We start from the raw sequence: 27,811 nt of genomic DNA, 5'->3' as shown, positions 1-27,811 counted from the left end.
TGTTGCCACCATACCACCAAAGTATTAACTTGCGTGGGTGCTATACAAAAATAAAAAATTGGAAAAATTTCGAAAGAACAAGGTAATAGTATTAGCTCCAGAGTTTTGTTAATTGCTAGCAACGCAATGCTGATATAATAGTATATATTAATAATTTTATGTTCAGCTTTGGTTTCTTTACTCATATCTTTTATCCTTTTTTGTTTTATGTAATGGCTAATGTAAATATTCGCGGACGGATAACCTCAGAATGGTGCATATTAATGGAAATATGCTCATTTCACTTCCTTTCCTTCAACCATTCATCCTTGTTAGCATATTTTCTTGTAGTTTATATTTCCTTCTCTCACTTTGCCACTCCATACCTTTCTGCTCCTGTTCAATACGCATAACCTCTTGCAGTATGAATGTAATTGCTCTATGGCATGCTTCTCCTGCCTACGGGGTTGCTCTTATCTTTTAAAAATGACTCTTTTTCACTATCATATCCCTCCCTCAAGCCTAATCTTTAATGTAAATGCAGTGCATGTATGATTTCTCTCTACTATACCCTCAGAGCAACTTTAGACCGATCAACGTTGCTGTTTATTATCAATCTTTTTCATCATATTCAGTGTGTGTGAAAGGCTGTTATTAAAATCTTTACAGTTGTGTACGCATATGCCATACATCTTGCCCTGCCAGGGATGCTATCGTTTGCGCAAATGAGTTGTTAGTGTTAATGCCCCGGTTTTGGCATCGTTTGCGATCGGAATGTACGTGTGCTAGCAGTATTAATCGATAAAGATTACAGCTATTTTATTGCATTTATCTCTGCTTTCTCCAAAGGGATAAACAGACACCTTAAATCTGAATAGTATCGAATGGGTGGCGAAGATTAAAATTGCACATTTCGTCATGTCGGTAGGCTACCTTTTGCACTGCCATAAATACCAGAGCTACCAGCTCAACTGACACGACCAAGCGTAAGGAATGGTATATATAAATATATATAAGAACGAAACAAACGAAAGCGTCTGTTCCCTTTTAAGTACAGCGATTAAAAGCATGATCATTCTTGACAACACTAGCTCGCACAATAGATATTATGTACCACAATCACCAGAGTGAAAAAATTACAAAATAAAATGACATTGAAATCGGTTGGACCGATTTATAATGCAATACCGGAACGGGAAATATCTATACTTTGTTATCTGTGTAGCTTGATCGCCAACAGATAAATGACAGAATGTGTACAAATGCTAGGCGACCCTTTTTCACTTTGTTATTATAATAAAATGTTACTTTCTAAAAACATCACACCATTGAGCGCGTGATTGTGACTGCACTCGAGTGCGCATGATTAAAAATCACCAAAGGATTCCTTGGTTTGTCGTTTCTCTTCCACCTAGCGCCTGGCGTAATTAAATTCTGCACTCTCTACGCATTTCATCCAGGTTGTACCTTCTACGTACTACAGGGAATGTTATCGGCTCATTCTCATATTTAGGAATCATTTAACCTAAAACATCCAGTAAAACTGCAAAAAACTATGCTACTTCTTTTCATTCTCTTACATTCCTATCATCTGTTCAACCTCAACTTTTTTGTCTAGACTGTTGATCAGTTGGGTTAGTTTAATTGATTTTGGCAAATGTTTAGTAATGTGATGAATTTCTTGGAATACACGAGACAGTATCATTATCGTGCCCAGTCTAAGTTTCAACTAAGCTGTCCGCGAGTTCTGACCAGTGGCAGGATGAAATTTTAGTAGCGCTGCTGATACTCGTGATGCCAACGATTGAAATCAATATGAAACACGATGATGGAGCCGGTCGCTAATCCAGCCAAAAGATATCTGCAGGTAAGAAAAACAAAAAAAAAGATAATCGTGTGTGTCGGTCTGTCAGAGCAAACTAGGTATGCACATCTGAACTAGCGCATTTACTTACTTCTGATCGTGTGTCAATGCCAGCGAACGAATGCCACTATTGCATACCGGGAAAGCATACAGTGGTGCAAGATTAAAAGTTCGCCAAACTTCCACTATACCTTTATTACCGGCAGTCATTAAGTACTCTCCATCCCGCGACAATAGCATGCACTTGGAAAGCAGAATACAGAAAGAGCATTGAGCATGTTTATTGATTAGATAGAGGGAGTTGAAACTTACTTGAAGATTATCATTGTGTGATTCGTAACGCAACAACTTTCCGTTGATGGTGTAGGCGGCGACACTTCCTTCATCATAATTTACAACGATGAAACCCTCGCGCGAGAGCGTTATATTCTCAGGCGAAATAAAATCTTTCGGTGCCTCGAGGGACCGAAGTAGGTCACCAAATGTGGTGTGCACTAGTACAGGACCATCTGCAAAAGCAATAAATTTGTGTAGTAAGTGCCCTCCATGTGCTAGTAGAGCCGCATGATGCCGAAAAACATACTTATGGAGCCAGAGACAACTAAGCCCAGTTCGGCACTAATAACCACTGATGTAACTGCCGTTTCATGTCCAGTGAGGGTAGCGCGAGGCGTCGGTATCTGTAAGTCAGAGCGAGGTACAATAAATTTCTTGCTCATTCACCTAAACACTTCATTTGTTTTTTTTTAATGTAGTTCCAGCCAGTTTATTGGCAAAAAATGTTCTTACCTCACCCTCTCCTACAATAGACTGCGTACGAGCGTTCCAGTGCCATAGCAGGATAGTGCAGTCAGCCGATCCGGATGCAATGTAGCAATCGGAAGTAATGTTGCACTCCGAGCGCGACAGACATGTGACAACACCGAAGTGCCCGAAAATAATCTGCACAATCTTGGCCGTCTCAGTAGAAAAGACGCGGAAACTATTGTCCCAGAATCCACAGGCGATCAAGAAACGACTGTCCACCGTTGTTACATAGCAGTTTGCCTTTATTTGTAGTTTCTGGCTAAAGTTATCACCAAGATGACGACGGTTCTGCTGGTTGCTGCTGGTACTGTGGCCATTGATTTGAGCTACAGCGCAGTATCAGAAAGGGATTAGAAAAGTGATTGGAAGAGAGATATAACTTATTGTAAGCTGCTGTTTCGTTATCTAAATGTTCCGCTAGACTATAGGATATTTTCGCTTGAATATGCTTGAGAAATTGAAAACAAAATTACATGTTTTATCGCTTCCAACAAACAACATTGCAAAGACAAAATGTCAATATTTTGTACACAACTCGATGTATCGCGTCGCGGCGGAAAGCCTCAAGTTCAACACTGAAGCTTTCCAAATTGTTCTAAAATGGCACCAACCGTTACTTTTTCTACTTGTTCAAAATCTCAAACATTTTCAAGAAAAGTATATCTTATGCTTGTCGGACGGTAATGAATGAATAAAAAATGAGAATCCTTACAAAGCAGTGGATCCATAGTTAGTGGCAGGTTGGCATTGATGTTCTGCGTCGACTCTGCGTAGCTTGGACTCTGGATGCTGGCCGTATATTGGCAATTCCAGCGGTTCACGGCAAACTGATGGCCAGCGGTGACCGTGACAACCGAAGGAAGCGGCAACTGCGGGTACGTGTTAGCCGAAATGTGAATGATAGGTGAGTTGAGGTGAAACTTGAGGGACATGCACACGTCATCCGGCATCGTGTTGAACATCATCGGTGAAAGATGCATGGCGGACGAGCGCGGTGGATGCGGCTCCATCAGAAGCAGGCTGGGGGTTTGGCCGAAGTTGCGTATCTGGTTTTCGATTGCTTCGCGCGTTACCGGGTCTGTGATCGTATCCAGGTCGACGCTGCCCTCGTACGTGAGGTAGTAGAAGACGTTAGTCGCGCGCATCGCCTCCGGTCCCCGCTGTTTGTAGCCGAAGATGAGATCGATCCACTGGTGCAGCTGACAAGAGACAAACTCGGACTCGAGCGCCATCCGATTGATGCGAACGAACTCTTCTGGTGTTTTCGCCCACGGCGGCAGCTCAACGTCGCCGACGGTGCGCCCGTCATCCCGCTGCCCAAGACGGTAGTCGGATGCGTTGTAGAACATCTCCGGTAGGAAATACCACTCCGGAATGAGTTCTTTCACGTCCGATGTGTCTCGCTGGCAGTTCTTCCATGAGAGCGCGACAGACGAGAACAATCGATCAGGATGGTCGAATCGTCCGCCCTGCAGTGCCAGAAACATCGTTGTAAAAGGCTCAATGCGGATGAGCCAGTTAAGCACGAAGGCGGCTGTTGAGTAGTGCGTACCGTAGTGGAAAGGTGGGATGCCAGGCGTATCCCACGTTTCATATCGCTCTTCGAAATACTCCCTGCGACTTGGGTTGAGTGCGCCGATTGGCTTTGATAGATCGCGGTAGTTAGTAGGCTGGCTGAGGTCAAGCTCCCGCGATTCGTAGTTAGTGAGTACCCACGGGAATACGGGGTATTGGTTCAGATCGTTATAAGTTCGGCCGGCGATCGTGTTCAGGAACATCAGATATTCAAAGTTCGATATCTCGCGACGCTGCCACTTTTGCGTCATGTTCGAGTTGCGCATCAGCTGCCTTGATGACATCATGGATGCACGACGCGTCTGAGGGATACCGTACTTGATGCCGACCCCAACTCGCGGCAATGCCTTAATCACCTTTTTCACTGTGTGCTGATCGGGAAAGGCGAACAAGATCGAAGTGCGACTGGCGAGAAAGATCTCAAGTGCTACGTTCTGCAGTAGATAGCGGCGAGAAAAGATAGCACGTATTTCGGAAAAGTACCACTTTCCGTGCAGATGATCGCAATACTTAAGCACCTCGGCGTCGATCGATTGAAATTCGCCATGCTCCTCGTCCACCTCGAAGTACATCTCGGTGGAGGTAATTGACATGGTGCCAGGCGCGACCAGGCCGGGTGCAATCAGCTTTGCCTTGGTGCTTATATTGACCGGGCCGGTCAGATCGAGGTCCAGTTCGCGATCCTCGATCAGCAGTTCGGAGTCATCGAGTAGATCAGGCTGCTGGGATCTTGGCACCGCTATTTGGGAGTAAATTTCATCGCGCGCCACTACCGTCCGCCCCGTGCTTCCGTCGCCCGGTATGCCAACGTCAACTTCATTCGCTTCGTCTGAGCCTGTCGACGTGGAGTTCGAATGATCATGCGCCGTCCCCGTGCCCGTTGTTTTCGCTAACGGTGACGTAACGATCTCGAGAGATGTCTTCAGCGTCGCCTGTGGGTGACTGGAGCCTCGGGGATTCTGTACCATACGTTTGCGGCGCCGTGCGTCGTCCTCCCACGCATCCAGCTTCCAGTAGGTCTGCTTCTGGTAGTTGGTGTTTGCATCGCCCCACGCTCCATGCCGATTACCCATGATGTTGCGCACCTTCTCTAGCAGCCGGCTGGCAATAACGTTGTCTCTGCGGCGCGCAGCAGTTATCAGGTGATCGCACATGCGCTCCTCTTCGCGTCGTTCCAACAGCGTTTGGGCGCACTGCGACTCGAAATCGGCATGCTTCAGCACATCATCCGCTCTCATACGGTTGAGGATAAATTCCGCCTCGTTGGCCACTCGCACGATATGATCCTTCATTGCATGCGATAGCAGTCGACCCTCGTTGATCAGCTCTATGAATGCCAGGCCGGCATGCTTCTGCAGGCTGTTCTGCCACTCTTGTGAACAGAGCAGCATTACCAGCTCTACGACTGAATGACTGTTCTTGAAGGTGGTCAACCCTTTGCCCTCCATTAGCAGCTCCTGGCCGTGCGAGCCAACAAGCGTCTTTGAGAGGAACGGCGCGAAATCGACCATGATCTCGCGCAAAAGCGGACAGACTGGACCTAGCGCAATCTCCAGCTTCTGTGTAAGGCTTGCCTCGCGCGACGGTAAAGCGATTGGAAGCTGCCCAACGAAGGGCGTTTTTAAGCTTATGTCCTCCGGTCGGCCGTGCATAGAGCCCGCTCCGGGCGCTACACCACCCACTAGATGCCCTCCGTAGCCACCCTCGGATACACGAACGACTGCAATGTCTGACTCCATTTTAACATTTCCTCCTGCATTAGCCCCACTACCGCTGGCAGCACCATCGCCCATATGGTCGGCTAGAGTGGCCGCCGTAGACGAGATCGTTCCACCGCCGCCCTTTATCCCCACTCCTCCACTCACTACATTTTCCGTCCGGCTACCCGGCAGCTTAAACTCGTTCGCACCGACTTCGTCGTTTAAATTTACATCGGTCCAGCTCTCGTCATTCGAATTGGTCGGCTTATGCTCATCCGCCATGATTTCGCTCGACGTTTCCACCTCTTGCGGGTCGTTTTCTGTTGAATTCAGGTTCAACGATGCGCCATCAGAGTCAACACTCTACGGGTGTGTAGCATGTTTGGAGAATGAAAATTGAACATTTACGATTGGATTAGAATTTTTTCATGACACATTTTCTTATATTATTAACAAACAATCGCACACACCAAACATAAACAACATATATGTATGTATATGTTTCTAAGCGCATACATAACAGAGCAAACTATAGGACGCAATTGAAAACTTACTCTAGCCAGGGATAGCTCTTATCCCTACTTTTTATCTTGTATTATCTTACATCGTATAATTTGCTCTTCTTCTCTTGACCACCTTAACAAGGTTTGTGTACCTACTGCCGGCACACATACATATAATAGCGATGGCAGCAGTTAAATTAGCAGTAATTGAAGCAAATGAACTACATTTGAATAGCGCGTCCACGTTTGGACCATGCAACAACAAGCGAATCCTTTCGAATCTAGGTTTGAAGATTTGACAAAACTAAAAAAGCAGCACAAAAATATTCAAGCGGGTGGCTGAAGACAGTCGTGCAGTAGCAACACACAGAGAAAGTGACGGAAGGGGGACTAGTGTGTGCTTGGCCAATGGAATATGAGGATGAGTCTGTGTCGTGTTGTCTCATACCTTCACCTGCACTTGCGATACCGATCTTTGTTGCGGATGCTGTTTCTGCTGGTGTTGCTGCGGTTGCCGTCCCGCCACATTATTCGGGCACGACTCGTTAACGCTAATAGTAGCGCTTGTAGTAGGCGTTATGACGCTCGTTGTAGTATCAGTCGAAACAGTAGATGTTGTAACAGTTAGAGTCGAGGAAGGCAGCATGGCATAGTGGTAATAGGGCTTTAGGCGGAAATCGTTGGTGCAAACTAGCTCAGACTGTTTGACACCAGATGCGCGCCTCGAGCTATTGACTGAGGTATCGGCCTACAGATTCATTAGATTTGCGGATGTTATTTGTCGAGTGTGTAAATCGACGTCATTATGTTACGGTAAGTAGAGGTTGATTGATCCAAAAAATCGAAGATTAGTGAGAGTGGCATGATAAGGAACAAGGGTACGACGTCGGCAGATTTATTTGCAAAAATTTTATAAGAAAGCAGGAAAATTTAGCAAAATGGAAAAGGAACATCGAAAATCATATATCGTAAAGAGACAAAGGTACAGGGATAGAGATAAATATAGAGAGAAAAAGAGAGAGATAGAGAGAGATAGAGAAAGATTGAGAGAGATATCGAAGGTATATAATATTCTAGAGGGTGAGATGAAAAAAAGGAGCAGATAGACAGGAAATGTAAAGAGGGTAGGCAGGGGAGGAAGGGGGGGGGGGGGGGGGACACATATGATGAGAACCGAATACGCTTGTGACTATCCATCCGCTTGTAATTGGATGGAGTAAAAATAAATTTGAAATTTAAGTTACAACCTATTTTCTACACCTACATGCGGAAAACTTACTTAGTACAAACATCATGCAGTTAATGCCAATACAATCGAAATTTTAGTTTTACATTGTTTTTTAAATCCTTGTTGTTTAAGGGCATGGCCTGTGTGTTCACACAACCGATTATCTTACTGATCTTTTCGAAGATGGCCAAGTTACATACAGCAGAGAAATAAAAATGTTCACATTCCAAAATCACTCGTTTTGGAGTTATCTTGGCTGTAGCTTCCATGAGAAAGTCTATACAATATTGAACAGTTTGAAAAATAATCTTAAGGGATTACCGTTGTCATTCGCGCCTACGCGAAGACAGCGTCTAGCGTAGTATCATTAGTGCTACAACTTTTAGGCAATATCTTGTATGTTTAAATCAGGTGTAGTTTGATACATATGACTGTTACTACGATAGTAAAAATGTATATAAGAAATGTTTTTAACATTAAATGGTTCAAAACATAACACAAATCAAGCAAAAAAACTCTTCTCTTGATTGATTGCGCAAACATAATGAAATAGTACCAAAAGTGGGAAACTGCATTAAGGCGAAACATTCCACATACCGAACATCTATTAACTAAGAAATATCCTGTATTTAAACAGTAGTAACACCAAGTCTAACAATAATATAATCCAAGAAAAATTGTTTTGGGGTGCTCTGATAACGATGTAAATATTTCATTGACACTTACCTTAATTGATAAAGGGCCACTAGAATGGGAATCGTTGTCGGCTATTACGGAAGAATTGTTTTCATCCACTACGATCACCTCATAATCACCTTCTTGCATCGATTGAGTGCCTAAAAAGGAAGACAGGGACGTTTAAACAAAATGAGGTTGAGTGTCTAAGGCAACCAAATAATTAAATATTACATACATCGAAGGCAACAGAAAATTACTTTTAATTGATAGGTGGACAAACACGTTCTAATTTAACTGCTAGAGCATTCTTCAGATAATGTTACGATTGATGCCAAAAAAGGAGTAATAAAATGTGATTAAATAAACTATACCAATTGAAAATTATTCGTTTGAGCGTTAAAAAAGGAAGTTCTTTATTTTGAAATTGGTTTCCGCTGAACAGGTATAAATATCCAAAACTGGTATTTCACGTAATATTCAAAGAAATTCAGCTATTGCTAAACTGCACATATGATCTTGAATGGGGGATTTTTTTACACAATACCCCTTAACTAAATGTGTTTGTTTATGAAACTATTTTATTGTCATATTCTGTAGCTTCTGCTTAGTAATGAGGGTTTATTAGTCGTTTTTGCTAAGTGATATACTTCAAGAATAAACCATGCTGCAAATCAAGAATCAAGATTTCGCATAAGCTAATAAAGATACAAAATAACTATCTAGAATAACTTATAATGACGCTATTGAAGAAGTCAAGTTTGTCCGACTGATTTAAGAGCTCCAACATATGTCATAGCTCCAAAAAATTTTACTCGAACGTTTCGTACAAATCAAACAATCTTTAATCAAAACTTTAAGTCTCTCAAAACAGTCTATCATTTGTACATCACGTTGATTGATCTGTCAAAACAAGGTTTTACTGCGACACTTACAAGGATAAAAATTGTAATTGCTTGTTCGTTAGCTATTTAGGAATTGCAGGTAAATGACCACAAAATTCCGTTTAAGGCAACTTACAAGCATCCTATCAGTCGCTTTAACACATATTTGAATATCTGAAAAATAATTCAGAGTTACGTATGCATTCAGCTTTAAAATGCGTTCTGGGAGATGGATGCTCCATAATATCATAGAACACTATAGCTTTTATGGATAGGATAGAAGGTCTCAATGGATTGTTTTTTTTAAATGTGCTTAATTGCGTTTCTGTAGATTGCGTTCTTTTAATGCTAAGAATGATGTATCAAAATGAAATGAAAAAAAATCTACGATTTCAAGGAACCAAATAAGAAACACAAGTTAACACGTTGCGTACCAAGCGTTTTAGCACAATTTTTAGTACAATTTTTCAAATTACAATTTGTTTATAATATTTGTAAAACCGATTGTTTTCGAAGGCCAAGCAAAAATTTAGCTTCCCAAAAATTTATATAAAATATTACAATAATTTTTATGTTGCATTTTCATTTATTTATGGGTCAAAAACTTGTTTGTACTAAAACTGCCGTCACCCATATTTGGGTGACGCGGTACGCAACGTGTTAGTAGTAGATTTGATTCGATACGAATAGACATACACCAAATACGTAAAACGTACAAAACGTACAACATACCCTATTTATAATAAATTAAACAAAAATATTCAAACATGCCAATATTGCTAATGCTGCATTAGTGCGTTTTAACGCTGGATAATGCGATGCCTACTTTAATATCAAACTGATAAAACATTGACAATCGGAGATATTACATCCATCAAGAGAATAAAGAAACATTTTATAAACAAATGTTTGCTTTGATTAAATAGATCTCATTTTAATCGCTTCTTGCACAAATAAAAAATAGTTTAAATTAGTACTCAAGCGAACTAGACGATAACTCAATTTTGAATCTCGATCGTTCAATCTTGAAATCGAGCAGGCTATATGAATTCCCTCTGCATTGAGCATTTTCTACCGTTGCAACACCATACAAGTAGAGAGTCTTTAACATAATTTTGCAGAACTACCGTATCCTAAATTCGGCAATTACACAACATAAACAATCATTTTTCAAACCAGCTTCAGAACATTTTTCAAATACCCATAATATAGATCAAAATCAAATCATCTGATCAGATGATGATTCATCGTAATCGAATCTAAGAGAGCTTTAACATAAGAAAAGTTAACTTTTTGTTGAAAAGAAGGCTCAATCGAAGTCATTGAGCGTTGCAGAGAACGAGAATGTAGGCAAGAAGAAATTAAAGAAAAGCTACCATCGAAAAGAGAGCTCTTAGACATATCCAAAACAAAAGAAAAGCTAGATACAACAACTCTGTTTAAGCAAACCCATGTGTGTAGTCAGATGATAAAAAAAACAGGCCACATGCATATGTCCTTCCTAAATTGAACAAACTTACGATGCTGGCGAATTTGCACATCTCATTGGCGTATGTGGCTAAAGTTTATTAGTGAATAAACAATTTATATACATCGCCAATGTTTGATTGCTGATTTGCTTAGTGTTAAATTTAAGACTTGACTTGCAAGTGACCTTTTTTTTATCGAGAACGTTTCATGTATATAGTGGTTTTGGAAAGCTCGGTAGGCAGATAAGATATATGTATATATCACATATATCTATGTATATAGATAAAGTGTGTGTGTGTGTGTGTGTTTATATGCAAGAATGTTTATGGGTATGTGTATGCGCGTGCCTGACTCCATAGCGTGACACGTGGATTAAGTCGAGTTGGTGCCTTTGGAAAACAAGAAACCAAACCAAAATCAAGCAACTGAACGAAAAAAAAAAAACGGCCAACAGGCAAAAGACGCTAACGTTCCATCAATAAAAGGAAAAACAAACGAGGATGCGTGCCTTTGGACAGCTTGCCAGTGACAATGGCGTGACCGACGATGCCATTGTGCAGACCCTGCGCTGCTCCTGTCATTCCACGGTTAGCTCGCAAACCGCCACCATTGCTAGCACCACCGTCACCACCCGCGGCCCCAGGTAGACCCGGGAGGCCTTTGCCCGCGGGCACGACGCCGTACGGTGGTGCTACAGTGGCCAGCGAGTTACCCAGGCTGTGCTGCACGTGCGGCTGGTGGTGCTGCATCGGTGGCTGCTGCTGCTGCTGCTGCTGCTGCTGCTGATGGTGCAGATGGCCGCCCATTGCTGAGACAGCCGCGACCGCCGGCGAATAGCAGTTGATCATTTCGCTGGAGAAAATGCAGTGCCCGCCAGCAATGAAGCCCTGACTGTTATTGTTGCTAATAGTGTGAGGAGTGGTGCCCGCACCGCCGTAGTATAGCGGCAGTGTACCATTGCTCACGCCTCCCACCACCAATCCACCTTCCTTGTGGTTGAGGAGGTTGCTGCTAGGACTGTTGTTGTTGATCAGATTGCTATTGCTTTTATTGTTGCTAATGCTATTGTTAGTGGTTATATTGTTGACATTATTATTATTATTATTATTATTAACATTATTATTATTGTTATTGTTGCTGTTGTTATTATTATTGTTGCTGTGGGTGCTGCCGCTGGTGTTGTTGCTAGTACTGTTATTATTTTTGTTGTTGTAGTTGTTGTTGAGCATGTTGCCACACGCACCCCCGCCGTTTACCGAAGACGAGCCGGAGGAGGAAGAGGAGGAGGTAATTGTATTGTTACTCCCGTGGTGCATCGCCTGCACATTGCCAGAACCGACCACCACGCCTCCCGGCACGCCGGTATAATGAGGGGCGGTGACAGTGGCTGCAGCGGGCACTACAGTGGCGGAGGAGTAGATGCCGGCGGTGGCGACCGTAGGCTGATGGGAATTGGGGTGCGACCCGGGAAGAAATTGTGGATAGACGTGGTGCGACCACTGGGGGAAAAGTGGCCGATTGGTAGATTCTACACGTCAGAAAGCCATATTATCCGGTATCCAGCAGTAGTTCGGCAGGTTGCCGTATTATGTAATGCGACATGCATGACGGTGCGTTGGGTGTAACAGGTTGTATCAACAATTACCGCACGGAGACAAATACATTTTAAAACGATGGCGAAAGGAGTTTATGGTTGTGCCAGCGACGAGTTTGTTGTTGTTACCATGTAAATGTTTCATTGGTAACAGATTTCAAAACATAGAACCGAGGTTTGAAGGATGATACATTCGATAGATTTGAATATCGGTACAGTATTTGGTTACCCACATGATTGATCAAAAGCAGCATGAGAGAAAAAGCGACATAGGGAAAGAGAGAGAGAGAGAAAGAAAGAGAGAGAGTGAGAATGAGAAAGAAGGGATAATGTAGCGAGGGGAAATACATTCTGTTTTTAATTTCATGAAAATTGAACAAAAATTCATGATATACATGTTCTTACTACCTGAAAGTGTAGTAATGGTAGCAGTGCAATAGTGACACCGGAATAATCAAATAAGAATACTAACTCCTGTAATGCCTTGGCGTAAAGCAAACGACAAACAAACATCATAAGACTCGTTAAAAAGCAATCAGTATGCTTAGCTATGTCTATCTAATCCAATTGCCAGTTAGTTCTATCATCATTAAAAACATGTCTTAGCGCACCTTCTAGCGGCAGTTAGCGTAAGATCCTTTTGTGAAGCGCGTTTGTGTAGAGAAATGCATGTAGTGATAGATGTTGCATTTCTCAGGTAAAGCTTTGGAACGGATAAACGGATTGGTTTTTCAAGTGTAATGGTTGATTCTTTCAAAGGATCTAAACAAAAATATCGAGCAATAACATAATTGTAACAAATGTTCGCAATAACAAATGTTCGTTGCACTGATAAAATTGCCTGAAAACCATAACGCGATTGCAAGGTAAACCTAAACGAATTTACCTAAACATGTTAAATAGCATATTGGCAGATGTAGGAAAAGGGAAGAACGGAATTTAGTATCTATTGAAGTTGCCAATTCTCTGTCGCTACGTAGAGTGTACTTGTCTTTTGTTACAACAGTTAATACCTATTTTATCGTATGCAACGTGCTATAATATTCAATTGTAACTTTTCTTTCCGATATCCACATTTCATTCAAAAATATAAATTAAAATTGAAATGACGTCTCAAGACGGTGGGCATCCATAACGAAATGTGTGAGCAGAGAACCACTTATAGAGTTATTATTAACAGTATAGTAGTAATAGTAGAATAATTACTAAATCTACAACGTGTTACAATTAGTTGATTTGTATATAATAAATCAAGGGTTAATTTGGTCAGGCCCACGAACAGATTCCGAACGGAGACATTTTATTTTAATTACGAGAAACTGACCTGAATCCAGTTTAACATTTCTGTTTTTAGGTGAATATTTTTATTTTTAATCTTCAGAAAGAATCAACTTCGAAATGTGAAGGAACTCTTCAGCTAAACTAAAGACATTGCCGTTAAGAATGATGTCCATTTCAATCCATCGACTTACATTGCTGGGCTTTCACCTTCAATGCCATAGTAACCGCGACGATTGATGTAGACCAATCGCGAGTATGTTGTTATCGTTATTATCTGTTATTATCTTAGCTTAAATGGCGCTACAAACACTGAGGGGAGCTGTGGCCCAGATCTACTCCCCGGTCGACCTAGGAGCACTTTGTGACGTGAGTCGTCTGGTATTATTTGCATAACATTACCAGCCCCCTCGAATTCTCATTGCAAAAACTGAAACGCTTACATTAGCAAAAAACGACCCCTTTGCTTGTCAGAGAGAAATGATTGCATATGAGATTGCAAAATAACCAATTCTGCATGAAAGCAACTCTTCAGCTTCAAGGCTAAAAATGTACTACCAACCAACACTAACTAGTCTCTCAATAGAAAAAAAGGGTCCGTTGTAAATTGATTTACACCAAAAATATCTTTAAAATTATCCAATGCAAGTACCATCGAGAGATGTCCGAAAATATTAAACCCACTATAGAACAGCACTATGGAAACCCTGCTATCGTTCCCGACCGACGACGTTATCGCTAAATCAAATCCGTTAATCACAATTGATGTTAAAATTGTGTAGCAAACAAAGTTTGATTCAAAACGAAGCTGCATAGTTTTTTGTCAACCCACCGAATTAAGCAGAATGTTCAAATAATCCGCCAAGATCATAAAATTGACTGAGTAAGAGTCATTTCAATTCATATGATGAGGTTGCCTTAAATTACGAATGAAACAACTAACCATCTTCATGCACTATCTACGCTTCGACTCAAGAGAGAAAGCGTGCAGTACAGCAACAAAAATGTGCTGTTTTGGTACACAAAATAACAAAGCTAGGAGCGAAATTATCCTGTTGAATGCCACAAGTATGTGCGAATACTAAATAATAAGTCACATTTAGCGGCAGCAGGCATTTAGCATTGTTTAATCGCAGTGAAACATTGGTCAATCATTTACACTCGATAGTGCATATTACAAAGCTTACTTCATAAATGTTCATGGATTCATTCATTCTTAGAAGACGGCGAACCGTTTGTTCTACTGAAAATTCTTCTGTAAATGCTTCATTCAAGATAAGTCGTACTTCACTTACCACTAGAATGCATACGTATAGCGCTAAACAAACAAATTGTGTTCCTTGAATATGTTGAAAAAAAACTAGATTTGACACGGAAGATGTACTTGTGATAGCAAACCAGGAAAAAATATGCAAACAACAACAAAAAAGCAAAATTTGCAGCTCATCTTGCACGACTCGACTTACCCTTCGTTGGTGTCGTCCGCTGAATGACAGGCGAAGAGTTCCGGTGTATTTGGAGCTCCACTGGTGGTTCCAGGATGTCGCGATACTTCGAAACCATCAGAACGGAGATGAAATACACGATTGCTAACGAGAGGAACTGCGCCTGCTTGGTTTCCTCCTGAAAGAGTTGTTTCTTGAGATTATAATTAGTCTACACCCCGGACCCCTCAAGTGGGGGGTGGGATTGAGTGATCGAGATTCTTCGACCCAGTCGTGTTAGTTTCTTACCACATCTCGATAGATAACCGCCCGCAGTCTGTTGATATCCATGTCCTGCAGTAGCTTCTCTGGGTCCTTTACTGGGCTCATCGGACCGGACAACGATTCAATAATCGTTTTCGAGGTGGACTGGGCGCCCCGTATAAGTGCCTGCAGGTGAACACCGCCGGGAATATCCTTCAGGGACATGCCGTTGTAGAGCCCCCGGGTGCGCTCCTTACACTCCAGACAGTTACGCACCGCACAGGTGCACACCAATCGGAGGCACTGTCGCAGAATGCCGCCGGATGACATGTTCTTCTCCGCCTCGAGCTCGCTGAAGTTAAGCGAGCTGGCAAAGATCAGCACATCGGCCATATTGACAAGTCGCTGCAGGAACGAGACAGCCACATCAAGGGGCATGCCTTGGGTTGGCTCAAGCACGTCCAGCTCGGAGTTGGGTGATGTGGCACTAGCCAGCAGTGGCAACAGTCCGCCACAAGCAATAATCAGGTTGTCTGCTAGCTGTGAAATCAGGTGGACCGTATTAACGACAAAGATTGCATTTTCAGCCGAATTGACGAAGTCGAGTACGCTCTTGGTTGAATGGCTGCGCCAAACCTGGATGTCTGTCTCGAGCGAGAACAGCACGTCGGAGAGCAGGCGCTGATGTATGTAGGACCACTTGAATTCTGGTATGCGGAATGGTGGTCTGGTTGGTCCTGGTGAAAACATGGGCCGAGCAGAAGCCGACTTCGAGCGCTTACTGCCCCCAAAACTTTGACCGTCGTAATTTCCGGACTGTTGTTGTGGCGCATTCTGCTGTTGTGTGGACAGGTTGGAATGTACATTTGGCATATGTGCATCAAGATACTGCTGCGTATTAGTCGACACATTAATTGCATGCTTTTGAGGGACAGTAGGAATTTCCATGCCGGTTGTGGTTGGCGAGGCAGTATCATCGATGATGACATCATTTGATGAACCGTTGCATCCATCCGCGATCGTCTGCTTAATGATGTCGTCTGATTCAGCTATTACCAACACATCCTCATCCAGCCCTTCGTCACCCTCGTCCTCCTCTTCTTCCTCATCACCTTCGACATCGTCTTCTTCTGCATGTTCAGATGGTCTGGCCGGGTTCACTTCATTATCGTTGGCCATCTCCGAAACCACACATATTCTTTGTTTTTCCGGCTCACCGTTATCTTGCAACTGATGAGGATGAGAATGAGGATGAGGATGAGCATGATGATGATGATGATGATGGTGATGATGATGACGATGATGCTGTAACACATCATCCTCGGAAGATACCGTCTCTTGCGTGGGATCATTTTTCGCTAAGGTTTCTGTCACGAGAAGGCCAAGTTTGTCTGTAGTTTGTTCCACCTGTTCCACTGCGTCTGTTATAATAGCGTCGACAACTTCTTGGATATCGCTCGTAAGTTGATCGTCGGAGGCAGCGGTCGAGATGATTGTACCTTGCTCGCGGAAGCAACGATCGATGAGCTCGTCGACGATACAGTCCACCGCAGCTACCACTTTCACGGTGTGCGATTCGTCTTGCAGCACTGGACTTGACTGTTCGGATGCGATATTTTGGTAAGCTACTTTGTTTCTATCACCAGTAGCATCAACTGATAAGGCAACTGCCACCGGGGGAGATTCTGAGAACATTCCATTTCCCGAGGGACTAGTAACAGGCGGCTCGGTGTGAAATTTTCCCCGTTCGTTTGCGTCCGTGGGGTTGCCGGGAATGATTTCACTATCACTAGCATCGCTTTCGAAATTGTCTGCACCAGTTTTCATATTACACTGATTCATTTTGGCCACCTCGTTCACTGCTAGCTCGATCTCCTCGTCTTTTATTACCGGCGACGAAGTTGGTTCGGTTGGAATTGCCTCGTCTTTACCGTCTTCGTCGCTGATCCTACTATTAGTCTTCTGGTTGGCCGCTAGCATACAAGCGGACTTGTCGATAATTTCTTCAACAATCTTTTTCACTACAGTTTCGGAGGAAGCTTCGATAGATGCCGCTGACGAAGTGGCATGAAGTTGCTGCTGGTGCTCGAAATGGTCCGCCGTATGATCCGATCTTTTCACTAGCACTTGGCCATCAACATGCTCGCCTTCTGCCAAATCTTCCACCTCTTCCTTATCTTCTTCATCTTCCTCGTCTTGTTCGATCTGCTCACTTCTCTGTAATTGTTGCACTTGTAGTGGCGATTCTTGGGTCTGCTGGTCAAGTTCTCTGTCTTCTTCAAGCTCGTCAAACTCAGTGTTTTCTGACAACACCGCTGCATTCCTATTCTTCTGGGTCTTCATATCGCCACTTACATTCGATTTCGGCTCACAACCGCACCCTGACGAAGAATCTTCCACCGCCATAGAGGCAACCTGCTTGGAACATTTGCTGCTACCATCGGCAGTGCTATTGGTGTTGCTATGTATGTCCACTTCTACCTTCTTGCTAGTGTCATTGGCACTCCCCACAGCGGTAGTACCACCGTGTTGCTCCCACCCACTGATTGTGCTAATGGGACGCTGCTGACGCAGCGCCGGATCGGTGATGTTATCTGTCCTATGTTTCTCATAGTGCTCATACATCTGCGCGAACTGTAGCTTAAATTCTTCGTATGAAACCTTCGAGTGTACAATAGCAAGCGTGTCAACCCATACGCGCCACCCGCCATATTCGTACTTGATCGCATGGTGTAGTAACATACGGAACAGCGAGTAGACCATATCGGACAGTTTCTGTTCCTCGGATGTCTTAGGATGGATGTACGCCATCGCAATCAACCACTCCTGCCAGACACTCATCTGCAACACTGTGCGCCGGTTTTCACGATTATTGTTGCACAGCAATGTCATATCGGAGAGAAAGAGCTTCTTCACCTCGATTAAATGTTCCGACTGCTTGGACTGGCGGATGAGTGTCGCCACCACCTTCAGGATCATAGGATTCTCTAGTCGATAGTGGCTTTCCGGTTCCGGGTGCTTTGCGTAAAGAATCTGTTGCGAAATGTGTTCGGTCATGATTTCGTACAAAACATTATATGTCGGCAGCGATACCGATTCTTCGTAAAGCAGTAGTCGTTCGGCAAGCAAGGTGTATAGGTTGTGTGGTGACATAACGTCATATTTACGCCTGAAACAAAATTTAATGAAAAACAAAACCAAAACAATAGTAAACGCAAACATCTAACGTGGTACCACTTACTTATGGGTGCTACGCGACAGAAAGAACCCGAGGAGCTTGAGAGCCTGTAGGCGTATCAATTGGCTTTCAGCAGCAAGTAGCTTAAAGATGGTGCGCACACCATGCTTCACGTCAAATGCCGGAACCATTGAGCTCGGATGTTCGGACATCAACGAAATCAACATTTGCAGCACATCGTGCAAGTTCTCGTCCTCATGCATCGTCATCAGGTAGTTGAGGATGCTCTGCAGCTCGTCGTCCTTCACGCCATTGCCAATCATTATCAGCTGCTTTAAGAAAAGCAAAATGTACGCCCGGATCGCCAGGATATCTTTTTGCGCGGGTCGCGGTCCATCAAGCCCTTTAGGAGTTATTCCACTCTTGGCGCGCGGGTTCACCACCCAGTAGTAGAACTTTAGTGTATGCACCGTCTGCAGGACAGTGCTGACGCGACGCACGTTACTGTAGATCTGCGTGTCACTAAGAAACTCCGTCGCCAAATACGCATAAAGGCGTGCCTGTACCGTTGCCGGTGTGTAGATCCACAGCGATGGGTTGAACAGAACATGGTCTAACAGCTGCCATGTAAGGAAAGAAAAGCAGAAGAGCTTCATTTTAACTTTGAATTTCATCTGCTCTGCCACAAGCCGATTGAAATTTTGGCATGCAGCATGGTTTACACAAATAAATAACAAAATAAAAAAATAGAAAAATAAGCGTATTGAACAACATCAACATTCCAATTGCTACCAAAACATATTTCGAAGAATACATCCAAACTGAATAGTTCAACAGGGTTACACGCATCTCTTTACAGAACTCCCCTTTTAAGCATTACAATGTAATTGGAACTCCAAAAATAATTAAAAAATAAAACAAATAATTTTAACCTCTTCACAGTCTTGCTATCTCGAGCGACTGGTTCAAACAAATTGCCACAGATTTTATTAGATTTTCAATGGTATAGGTGATATTGTATCAAATTTAGTTCAATTGAATATATAATAACAAATAAATGAATTGAAATGTACAAACATGTAAAAACATGCAGGTTCTCTCCGAATCAACGAGTAGAAACAAAACGGATGATAAAAACTGCCAGGCTCGGGCAAAATTATGAAGGTTAAACATGTTGTTATTAAGTAAAAAAATCATTCCTCACAAGCACTCAAAAACAATAACATTACAAACAAACCAAACATTTTACATACAATATTTTTTAACAATTAAAAAAACTCCATTTAGAGTCAAACTTCACAACTATGATGTTATAACTATATACTAACGAATCACGAGGAAAATGAAAAATGTTCATTAACAAAGAGGTTTACACATAGTAAAAAAGAATACTATGAGTACACATGCGAAACTATGTAGAACAATAAATTCCATATTTCCGATTTATCATATCAAAAAACATCCATCGTGTTGTTTGCGTAGATAATTGATGAAATGTAATCGAGCAACTGCAATGATCAATGTAACTGATAAATTTCAACCAGCAATAATCGCATCTCGGTTGTACTTCATTGGCTACGATATCGCCGATACGTAAAGCTTTTGAACTACATAGTTGTTTCAAACAACGCAATTTATTATAGATGACAATTTCAGCTTCACCTAAGTATAAAGAAGATGCAACTATTTAAATTGATACTAGATGTAATAGCTTCTGATGCAGAACAGCACCATTCTCTACGGGGAAAGAGTATCTCTCGTATTAGGATGTCGATCCATCGAAAAGAAATAACATTAACACTAGAATAAATTGCTTTGAAACTATGCCCGTATGCTTTGAGCGGCCGGAAAAAAACATTGAACGGTTACTGTATTACTATTTCGATGATGCGGTCTTAGCAAACAACACGATTTGTTATTAATTTTTCATATGTTTAAAATCAGTTGTAAGTTTTTTACTATTTTTGTTGTATTTGGCAAATTCGATATGTGCCTGAATATTATTGACGTTCCCTTTTATACAGCACTATAGAATACCAAAAGGGGTAGCGGTTCTCCAGTGTTAAAGCGTGTTAGGTAGTCACGATCTGTCACTACCGATACTAACGAGCGATTTAATTTTAACAAAAGCTCGATAGAGGATAGTTTTCCGAGAAACAGCTGCAGCAGTATAGCATTACATCACATACCTGCTTTAGTAGTAGATCCGAGTTGGCTGACAAACATGTCACCAAGTACTTGGTGAGGCTAAGGAATGATCCAAGCACATCTAGCGAGAGATGATCGCGAGAGGAACGCTGTAACATGAAGGATATGACCAGAAATCCTCGGTTCTGTGGACACAACAATAAAAGTTAGCCAGAAGAAAACACCAACAAACAAGAAAGTATTCGTGTGATTGCCTTACCTGTATCATATGCTGTTGAACAGTTTGCGAACTTTCGACGAGTTCACAGATAAAACCCAACAGTTTGGCACTGGAACGGGAACACGATATGCAAGATCATAAGTAAATTATTCATTTTCAAAAAACCCACTAAAAACTCACCATAACGTTGGGTCTTTCCTGACATCAGTACCCTCGTAGGGCATGTCCAATTGAGAAAACAGTGGGAAAAGAACCTGTATTCCGCCTATGGAGTTGAGCGTACAGTGGATGGAATGTGTCACGACTGCCTTGACGTCCTGTAGCAATTCACAGAGAGGAACGATAACACGAATGAAATCCGTTTTAATATTACAATGAGTTAAAGCGATGAACAGTTATCTTCAATCAGAATGTAATAGTATTCTATTATTTCAAATTAACGGTCAGATTCGTGTCGTGTTTCAATCTCGTTTAGTATATCAAATTTTGAAATCAGGACCGATTGAATGAGAAATGACCGTTTATATGCCCCGAGAAGAAACCATTTGAAACATATTTGGGCATTTACAGTTAGGCAGCATCCGTACAGTCACTAAATATAAGCTTTGAGCCTTGTTATCGCAGCGAATACATGAATATTTGAATGAACGCTATAAAACGTTTGAAGAGAGATGTTTAGATTTGCTATCAACTGGCCATTTATTGGATCTCAGTCTATCTTTACAGAATTATTGTGAAAAACAGAACAAAATTCCAGCATTTAAAAAAAATAGCAATTTAAAAACAAACTGGTAGAAATACACCAATACAATATATTCGCACAATGAACAAGAAATAACCAACTAATGCACTTTATTGGCATTTGCATCCTGAAAATAAAGTAACCAACGAATGAGTAAGGTAATGATTTTAATTTTAATTTTAAAGCCCTTGGTCATGTATTTGCTGCAATAACATGGCTTAAAGTTAAAATAGGGGACTGTATGGATGATTTATTGACTAACTGTACATGGAACTTTTAAATAGTAATAGAAAGGATAAAAAAGTTTACATTTTATTGCAAACAGACTGTATTTATACCTGTAACATCAACGAATGGGGTGTGTGGACAAAGTACGATAGATTGCCTTTCGGAGCTGACTGTAAACACAGTTGACCGTCGGTTGCGACCGGATTGTACATGAAGACAATAGCGCTCGACAATTTACCATCGTACAGTACCTAATTTATAGAAAAGTTGCAACAAGAAAGAGAAAACGCGTAAAATAATTGATTAGTAGAGTAAAAAATACAATTGTAAACAATACTACTATAAACATCGCGAATCCTTAGCAAACGTATTAGCTCAGCCAGCTAAGCAGGACAAACAGATATGTGGATCAAATATCACCGATTTGAATGATTAAATCGATCCAACGAATAGAGCGCTGCGCTTCTTCTCGAAAAATTAAGACACAGAGCTTCGACTCATTTACCATACCGGCAAAAACATTTACATAAAATATGCAACAAGCTATACCAACAACAAAAGGGATAGAAATGAATAGATTTAAACACATGTGCGAACAATTTAGTTTTCTACTTGACATAGCTCATCATCTTTTGCCTCTAGGGCATATTTTTACATCATTGCATCAAATTTGTCTCTAAGCTTATTTTTGTTTTGCTTTTGTCCTCTAACGCATGAATAGTTGACTCGTGGTATTACGTATGCAAAGATCAATTATAGTCGCACTTTGTTAAAAATACATGCCTAAGAAACAATAGTTGATGGACTATTTTTGCAATTAGTACCTTAAAGACATATCCTTTTGAAAAAAATATAAAAGTAGTGATTTGTCTACACTCCAGCAATATGTCTACATCGAGATAGTGTGCTATCTGCTGACGGAAATGCAAAAGGAATTACTTTCCACATCCAAAAGGCATCATGCCAAAAATGTAATACCTAAGGGATAATTTGGTTACTGTGGGTTTGCTACACGAAATTGGTACCTGACAAAAATCATTCTAAATCCAGTCACGCGATTAAAAATATGCACAAAATAAGTAAAAAAAACGACAAAGATCAAATTGACAAAAGTATGTAGGTTCGATAGAAAGAATGACACGGTTTTTACCAGCCACGCCAACTAAAAACTAGAAGGAAAATGTGGGAACAATACATTCTATACATATATACTGAAAAATAACAAATTATAAAATAAAACATAAAAGCATGCTTACGGATACTAAATCAAACGACTCGCCCCCGGAGCCCGGGGCGATAGAAGAAGTAGCAGTAGCAGCAGAAGAAGCAATCGCAACATCGGACGCGGCCAAAGGCATGGACGAGGATGAGGGAGGAAACGAAGGCGTATCAGCGGCAATCGCAACACCGGTACTGCCACTAACTAGGTTTCTATGGATAGTGGACTCGGTTGGCGCCAATGGCGTTGGTGATAGCGACGACATAACAGCTTTTGCATCACTCACCCGCTTGTGATTATCCGGTAGGTTTAGATAGCACTCGTTATCGAATCGAAACTGGGACTGTAGTTGGTTCCCGTAATAAGAACGGAAATGGAATAAAATAGAAGAGAACGATGGCATTAATAAAATAATTGAACTAGCAAACAGCAATCTCTCGGACCTATGCCTTCTTACCTTATACCCCGGGCCAAGTCGATGCATTGCACAAATTTGCTGAGTAGTTAGAGCTTCCGAGAAAAGATAAATTGCAGCCATCTGTCCGCAAAATACACGTTCCTCGTCTAGTTCCGGCGTTGCACCAACGTAGCACTTGTCGAATGGCTAATGAGCACGAAAAGTTTATGTAAACCATCAAGTAATGTCAAAAGTTCAACCCGTGAGTTTCCAAAATAAGCAGCAATGAACACTCACATCGTTAGTCGATACCAGCCAGGCCATCTCCGTGCTAGAAGCCAGTTGTCCATTTACCAGGCACTTGATCTCACTCTTCGTCCAACGATTGTAGATATATACAATGGCTATCATATACCACTTTCGTGGCTGAAACTCATATTTAACGCAATGCTGGAATCCTTTGCCCTTCACCTTCATTGAAGTCAGCACGAGACAATTGCCAACAAAGTGAGCAGTGTAACCAACTCCCTTGGATGTTTTGAAACTAAAATAAATAGTAATATACCATTAGTGTAATTTGCATACGAACCGATGCCGATTAAACATGACCTAAATATGAAACATGTTAAAGAATGCAAATTAAACGCACCAGTAAAGGTATGGTTTCTCCCGTTCGATGTTCACCGAATTGATCGGGTCCAAACGAAACCAGGTGCTGAAGGTGAATCCATTTTCATAGGGCCACTTTGCCAAAGGAGGTAATACGATAGCCTATACAGTGGGAAAAAGAGTTGAGGTGTTGTGATTTCTTTAAATGTGCCACTTGGGATGTTTGCCACTTCGACCAAATAATTACCGAGCCCTTGCGACCGGGAAAGCTGAAGAAGACGTCAGGGCCGTTGCGATTCGGCATTTGCTTCAGTACATTTAGGAGCTTCGCCGAATGTCGTGGCCATTTCCCATTGACAGCCTTCATCGCGCCGAAGAGTAGTTTCAGCTCCTTTACAGTAATGCTGTAGCTGGCTAGTACACCAAGCATCTCGATGAGCAGATCCGCAACGATTGCCTCGGCCTGCTGCAATCGTGCCAACACATGCTCGATCAAACCGATTTCGGTGCATGCTTGCAAGTTGCGGACGCTCTTCTTCAGGATCGCAATAAAAACGCTCCAAACCTCAGCTTGCAAGTTTGCCGGGCAGTGATCTAGCAGCTCTAACATGTGCTTGACGTTCTGCGCATCCTGAACAACAAAGTTTAACTCCATATCGAATTCGCCCCCGACAAGCTGAAAGTAATGCAAAGAAGTAAAACAATCAATGAACGATACAAAATTTAATAAAGGCATACACCATCGATTCGTACCGCAGGCATAATAATTAGTAATAGAAAAATAAAATTGCTCAATTTATAGCTCAAGAAAGAAAAAAGTTGTTTTCTACCATGTAATACCACCTTCTTTCTTATCAACGCTTAATACGCAATCGGTGAATCGAGTCCATACAAGTGGTGACAAACGATACTCTCTGCCAGGAACTACTTCAAACGCGAATCATTTACAAGCATTGATGTTGCTGCACTTCTGCAAGTGTGACTTTATAAGAGGTCTAAATAAATACAAATGCAATCACCTCCTTCACTATTAGATGATAAGATTGTAGCACAACAAAATACGGCAGGGGACGGCAGGATTATTTTTGATAATTTTAATAAAGTTTCATAAACATATAAAGTAACGATCACATAGTGAATTGATAATATGAACAGTTTGCTGAAATTTGAGCATGACTAAATATACCTATTGCACATGTTCTTACCAGGTGTAACACGGTGTTGACAACTTCGCGGTTTGACACCTGGCCAACCTCGATGAGGCCAATCAGGACGGCGAACTTTAAGTTATCGGTCATCGACATTTTCACCACTTCCTCGGGTCGCTTGATATCACATAGCGGCGGTCTCGTAAGATCCGCCATGATGTGCGGTGGTGTCTGAAAAAAGGATCCTAATTAAACACATGTCTTAATTGAAGATACCATAGTAAATAATTAAAAGGATTTCAATTATAAGTGATATAGAATATAGATAACCGGTATCATTTCCGGCGGATGGGGTATAGAAAAATAATAGGTGCACATCACAGAAAGGTATACTTACAATCAATCAAACACTGTCTGTACGGACGAGATTTGCAATATAACTAAAAGTACAATTGACCGTTTCAAAAATAATCTGAATGTCTTCCAACAGTTTTCCGCCACGGAAGTTACTATTATCATACATACATGTTGTACACCAAGTGACAGTTTTTTTTAGAAAGTTAACTTAACTTAATACTTTTTGAAACATTACTTTAAAGAGCTATGCAAAAGAGAACGAGGTTAAACAGTCAAACTTCCGCAAACTCTTATGTTTATTTAAGTTGCTTTCCTTCTAGTAATTTAAGTGAAGTTAATATACGCCATTCAAGGGCAATGGGCTAACTTTTAAAATGAAACATCTTGTAATCCAGAATAAGCTAAACTTGATGGATGAAAGTATTCAATAGAAAGTGTAATCATGTGGTTATTCTGATTCCACTCTTAAAATTTAAACTTGCCATGACGTGTAACATTTGCACTTGCTATAACATGTAATGGTTTGGACTGTATTTGACTGAATGTAAATTTACCTTCGAATACGTTTTCTGTGTCGCTGCAGGAAAACATTCCCTTCAGCACCCGGTATGTTTAGGACCCTGAAGGGTATTAATATAGTTGCCTACTTTTATCCTGATAAGATTTATGATTCCGGTATGAGTTTCCAATCATTTTGGGTAGTAAACGGAATAAATCCTACTGTATATCTATAATTATAGCTTTATATGTAAAAGGATCTTTATGAAAACGCTGTCGATGTGATAAAACATACGAGTATTAACGCGAGCTCTTAACACCTGAAAGTTCAGTATCCTGGTAATGTGCCGCTGCAATCACGTCACAGTCATTTTTATCACATCATTTCTCTATCCGGCCACATAACAATTATTCATGAAATAAAAGGTTGTCAGTATGGTTGCTTCCTTACGTCACCGGACGATTGAATGATACCGATGTTTGTTGATGATAGTTGTTGATTGAAGTTGACCGCCTGGTTTACCATTGGCCCACTCTTGGTCCGATATCTTTGGAATTTTATATTGTCCAAAGAGCCTAAACTTGCCTACAGTTGCTTCATTATGGTGAAATAATATTCTATGACGGCGTTTCGTAAACAGCTTTTGTGTTGCCCTTGTGATCGGCCATTCTTTTCTTTTTCCCTGCACGCAGCCCTTTAGAAGAACTCCTCACCACCACTATCAGCACTCGGCAGAAAGAGTACATGGATACCACGCCATATTTTTTCAATTTCCTATCCAACACACTACACCAATAACACATCGCATCCTATACGCTGGATAGGTGCTTGGAAGCAAGTTGAAAAAGCCACAGGCACTACCACGCTCAGGCGCAGACAGGCTCTGTCACACCACGAGATGGTTTCCTTTTTACGCAAAAGTCTAGCCTACAATGGCTTTGCTAAGAATGCAATATGCTAATGCCGTTCCTGCTACGACGTTAGTTCTACTGTTATCGACACGCACGATAATGAAAAAGTAAATTTGAGCACTCGAAACAACACGATTTTCTCTGTACCCTTTAGAATATCCTGATCCAACCCGATCGAACTGTCCTCGCAAGCTTGTACTGATCAATTCTCGAAGCCAAAGGAAATTTTACCCAGGGCAGGACAGCCCAGCAGTTTCCACACACAAATACATACAGACATTACAAACACGTACGAGTTTCTAGAATGACATTGGGCTGATGACTATGTACTTTCAATTCGTAATCACGAAAAACGTATTTTAATGATATTGCATAAAAATAATGTGTAAGCGGAATGATAGTAGAGTCACAGCGCACATCGACGAAAAGCAGAGCACGGTAGGTCGATGATACCGGACACCGGTTTGAAGATTTTCCTCGAAGTAACGACGTGGCATGCCACTGGTTGGCAGATTAGATAATAACTGATAACACAAATTGAGAATAGTATCAAAACGTTATTTAACGCAGGATCCAAAAACTTTTAACTGAGTTAAACGCACCAACCAAGTTGCTAGATCAAGACCAATCTGCAATTTCAAACGTGAAACACAGATTCATGCAGACAACCCTATAATCTTATACACTATGAACCAATGGGGATTTATCACATATTATAAATTTCAACCTTTCTGGGACGTGATGAAAATATGAACTACCTAACACACCTTTATTACTGCTTTGTCACATACAACTGTTTTCGCTCTCGGTCAAAGCAACCTGTCCGTTGATTTCTCTTCTTTTATTAAAACTCTCAAAATAACGTATCCATGCGACACGTCGCTCGAATATTCCACATCTTTAGCAGGAA

The 27,811-nt window shown here is 41.5% G+C and overlaps 1 protein-coding gene and 1 non-coding gene across 2 annotated transcripts; both read right to left on the bottom strand.

The window, feature by feature from the left end:
- Positions 1 to 22: 22 nt before the first annotated feature.
- LOC131290624 (neurobeachin) lies at positions 23 to 27,811 on the bottom strand. Its single transcript, XM_058319786.1, has 26 exons — positions 27,669 to 27,811; positions 25,192 to 25,365; positions 24,234 to 24,662; positions 24,027 to 24,148; positions 23,675 to 23,921; positions 23,438 to 23,584; positions 23,018 to 23,323; positions 21,872 to 22,012; positions 20,972 to 21,108; positions 20,831 to 20,900; positions 20,613 to 20,756; positions 18,487 to 19,073; positions 16,578 to 18,414; positions 15,291 to 16,475; positions 15,024 to 15,195; positions 12,122 to 12,213; positions 11,900 to 12,004; positions 11,194 to 11,731; positions 8,383 to 8,492; positions 6,877 to 7,176; positions 3,363 to 6,288; positions 2,633 to 2,976; positions 2,427 to 2,523; positions 2,156 to 2,352; positions 1,935 to 2,086; positions 23 to 1,840 (listed from the first exon to the last, which is right to left on the bottom strand). The coding sequence occupies exons 2-26, from the start codon at positions 25,348 to 25,350 to the stop codon at positions 1,750 to 1,752; spliced, it is 10,635 nt and encodes a 3,544-aa protein (XP_058175769.1). The 5' UTR covers positions 25,351 to 25,365; positions 27,669 to 27,811; the 3' UTR covers positions 23 to 1,749.
- On the bottom strand, positions 19,880 to 20,024 carry LOC131291475 (U4 spliceosomal RNA). Its single transcript, XR_009189302.1, has one exon. It is a non-coding gene; the product is annotated as a U4 spliceosomal RNA (small nuclear RNA).

This window comes from Anopheles ziemanni, chromosome X, assembly GCF_943734765.1.
Source record: "Anopheles ziemanni chromosome X, idAnoZiCoDA_A2_x.2, whole genome shotgun sequence".
NCBI lineage: Eukaryota > Metazoa > Arthropoda > Insecta > Diptera > Culicidae > Anopheles > Anopheles ziemanni.
Note: the sequence above shows the minus strand (reverse complement) of the source record. Positions and strands in the feature narration are given on the sequence as shown.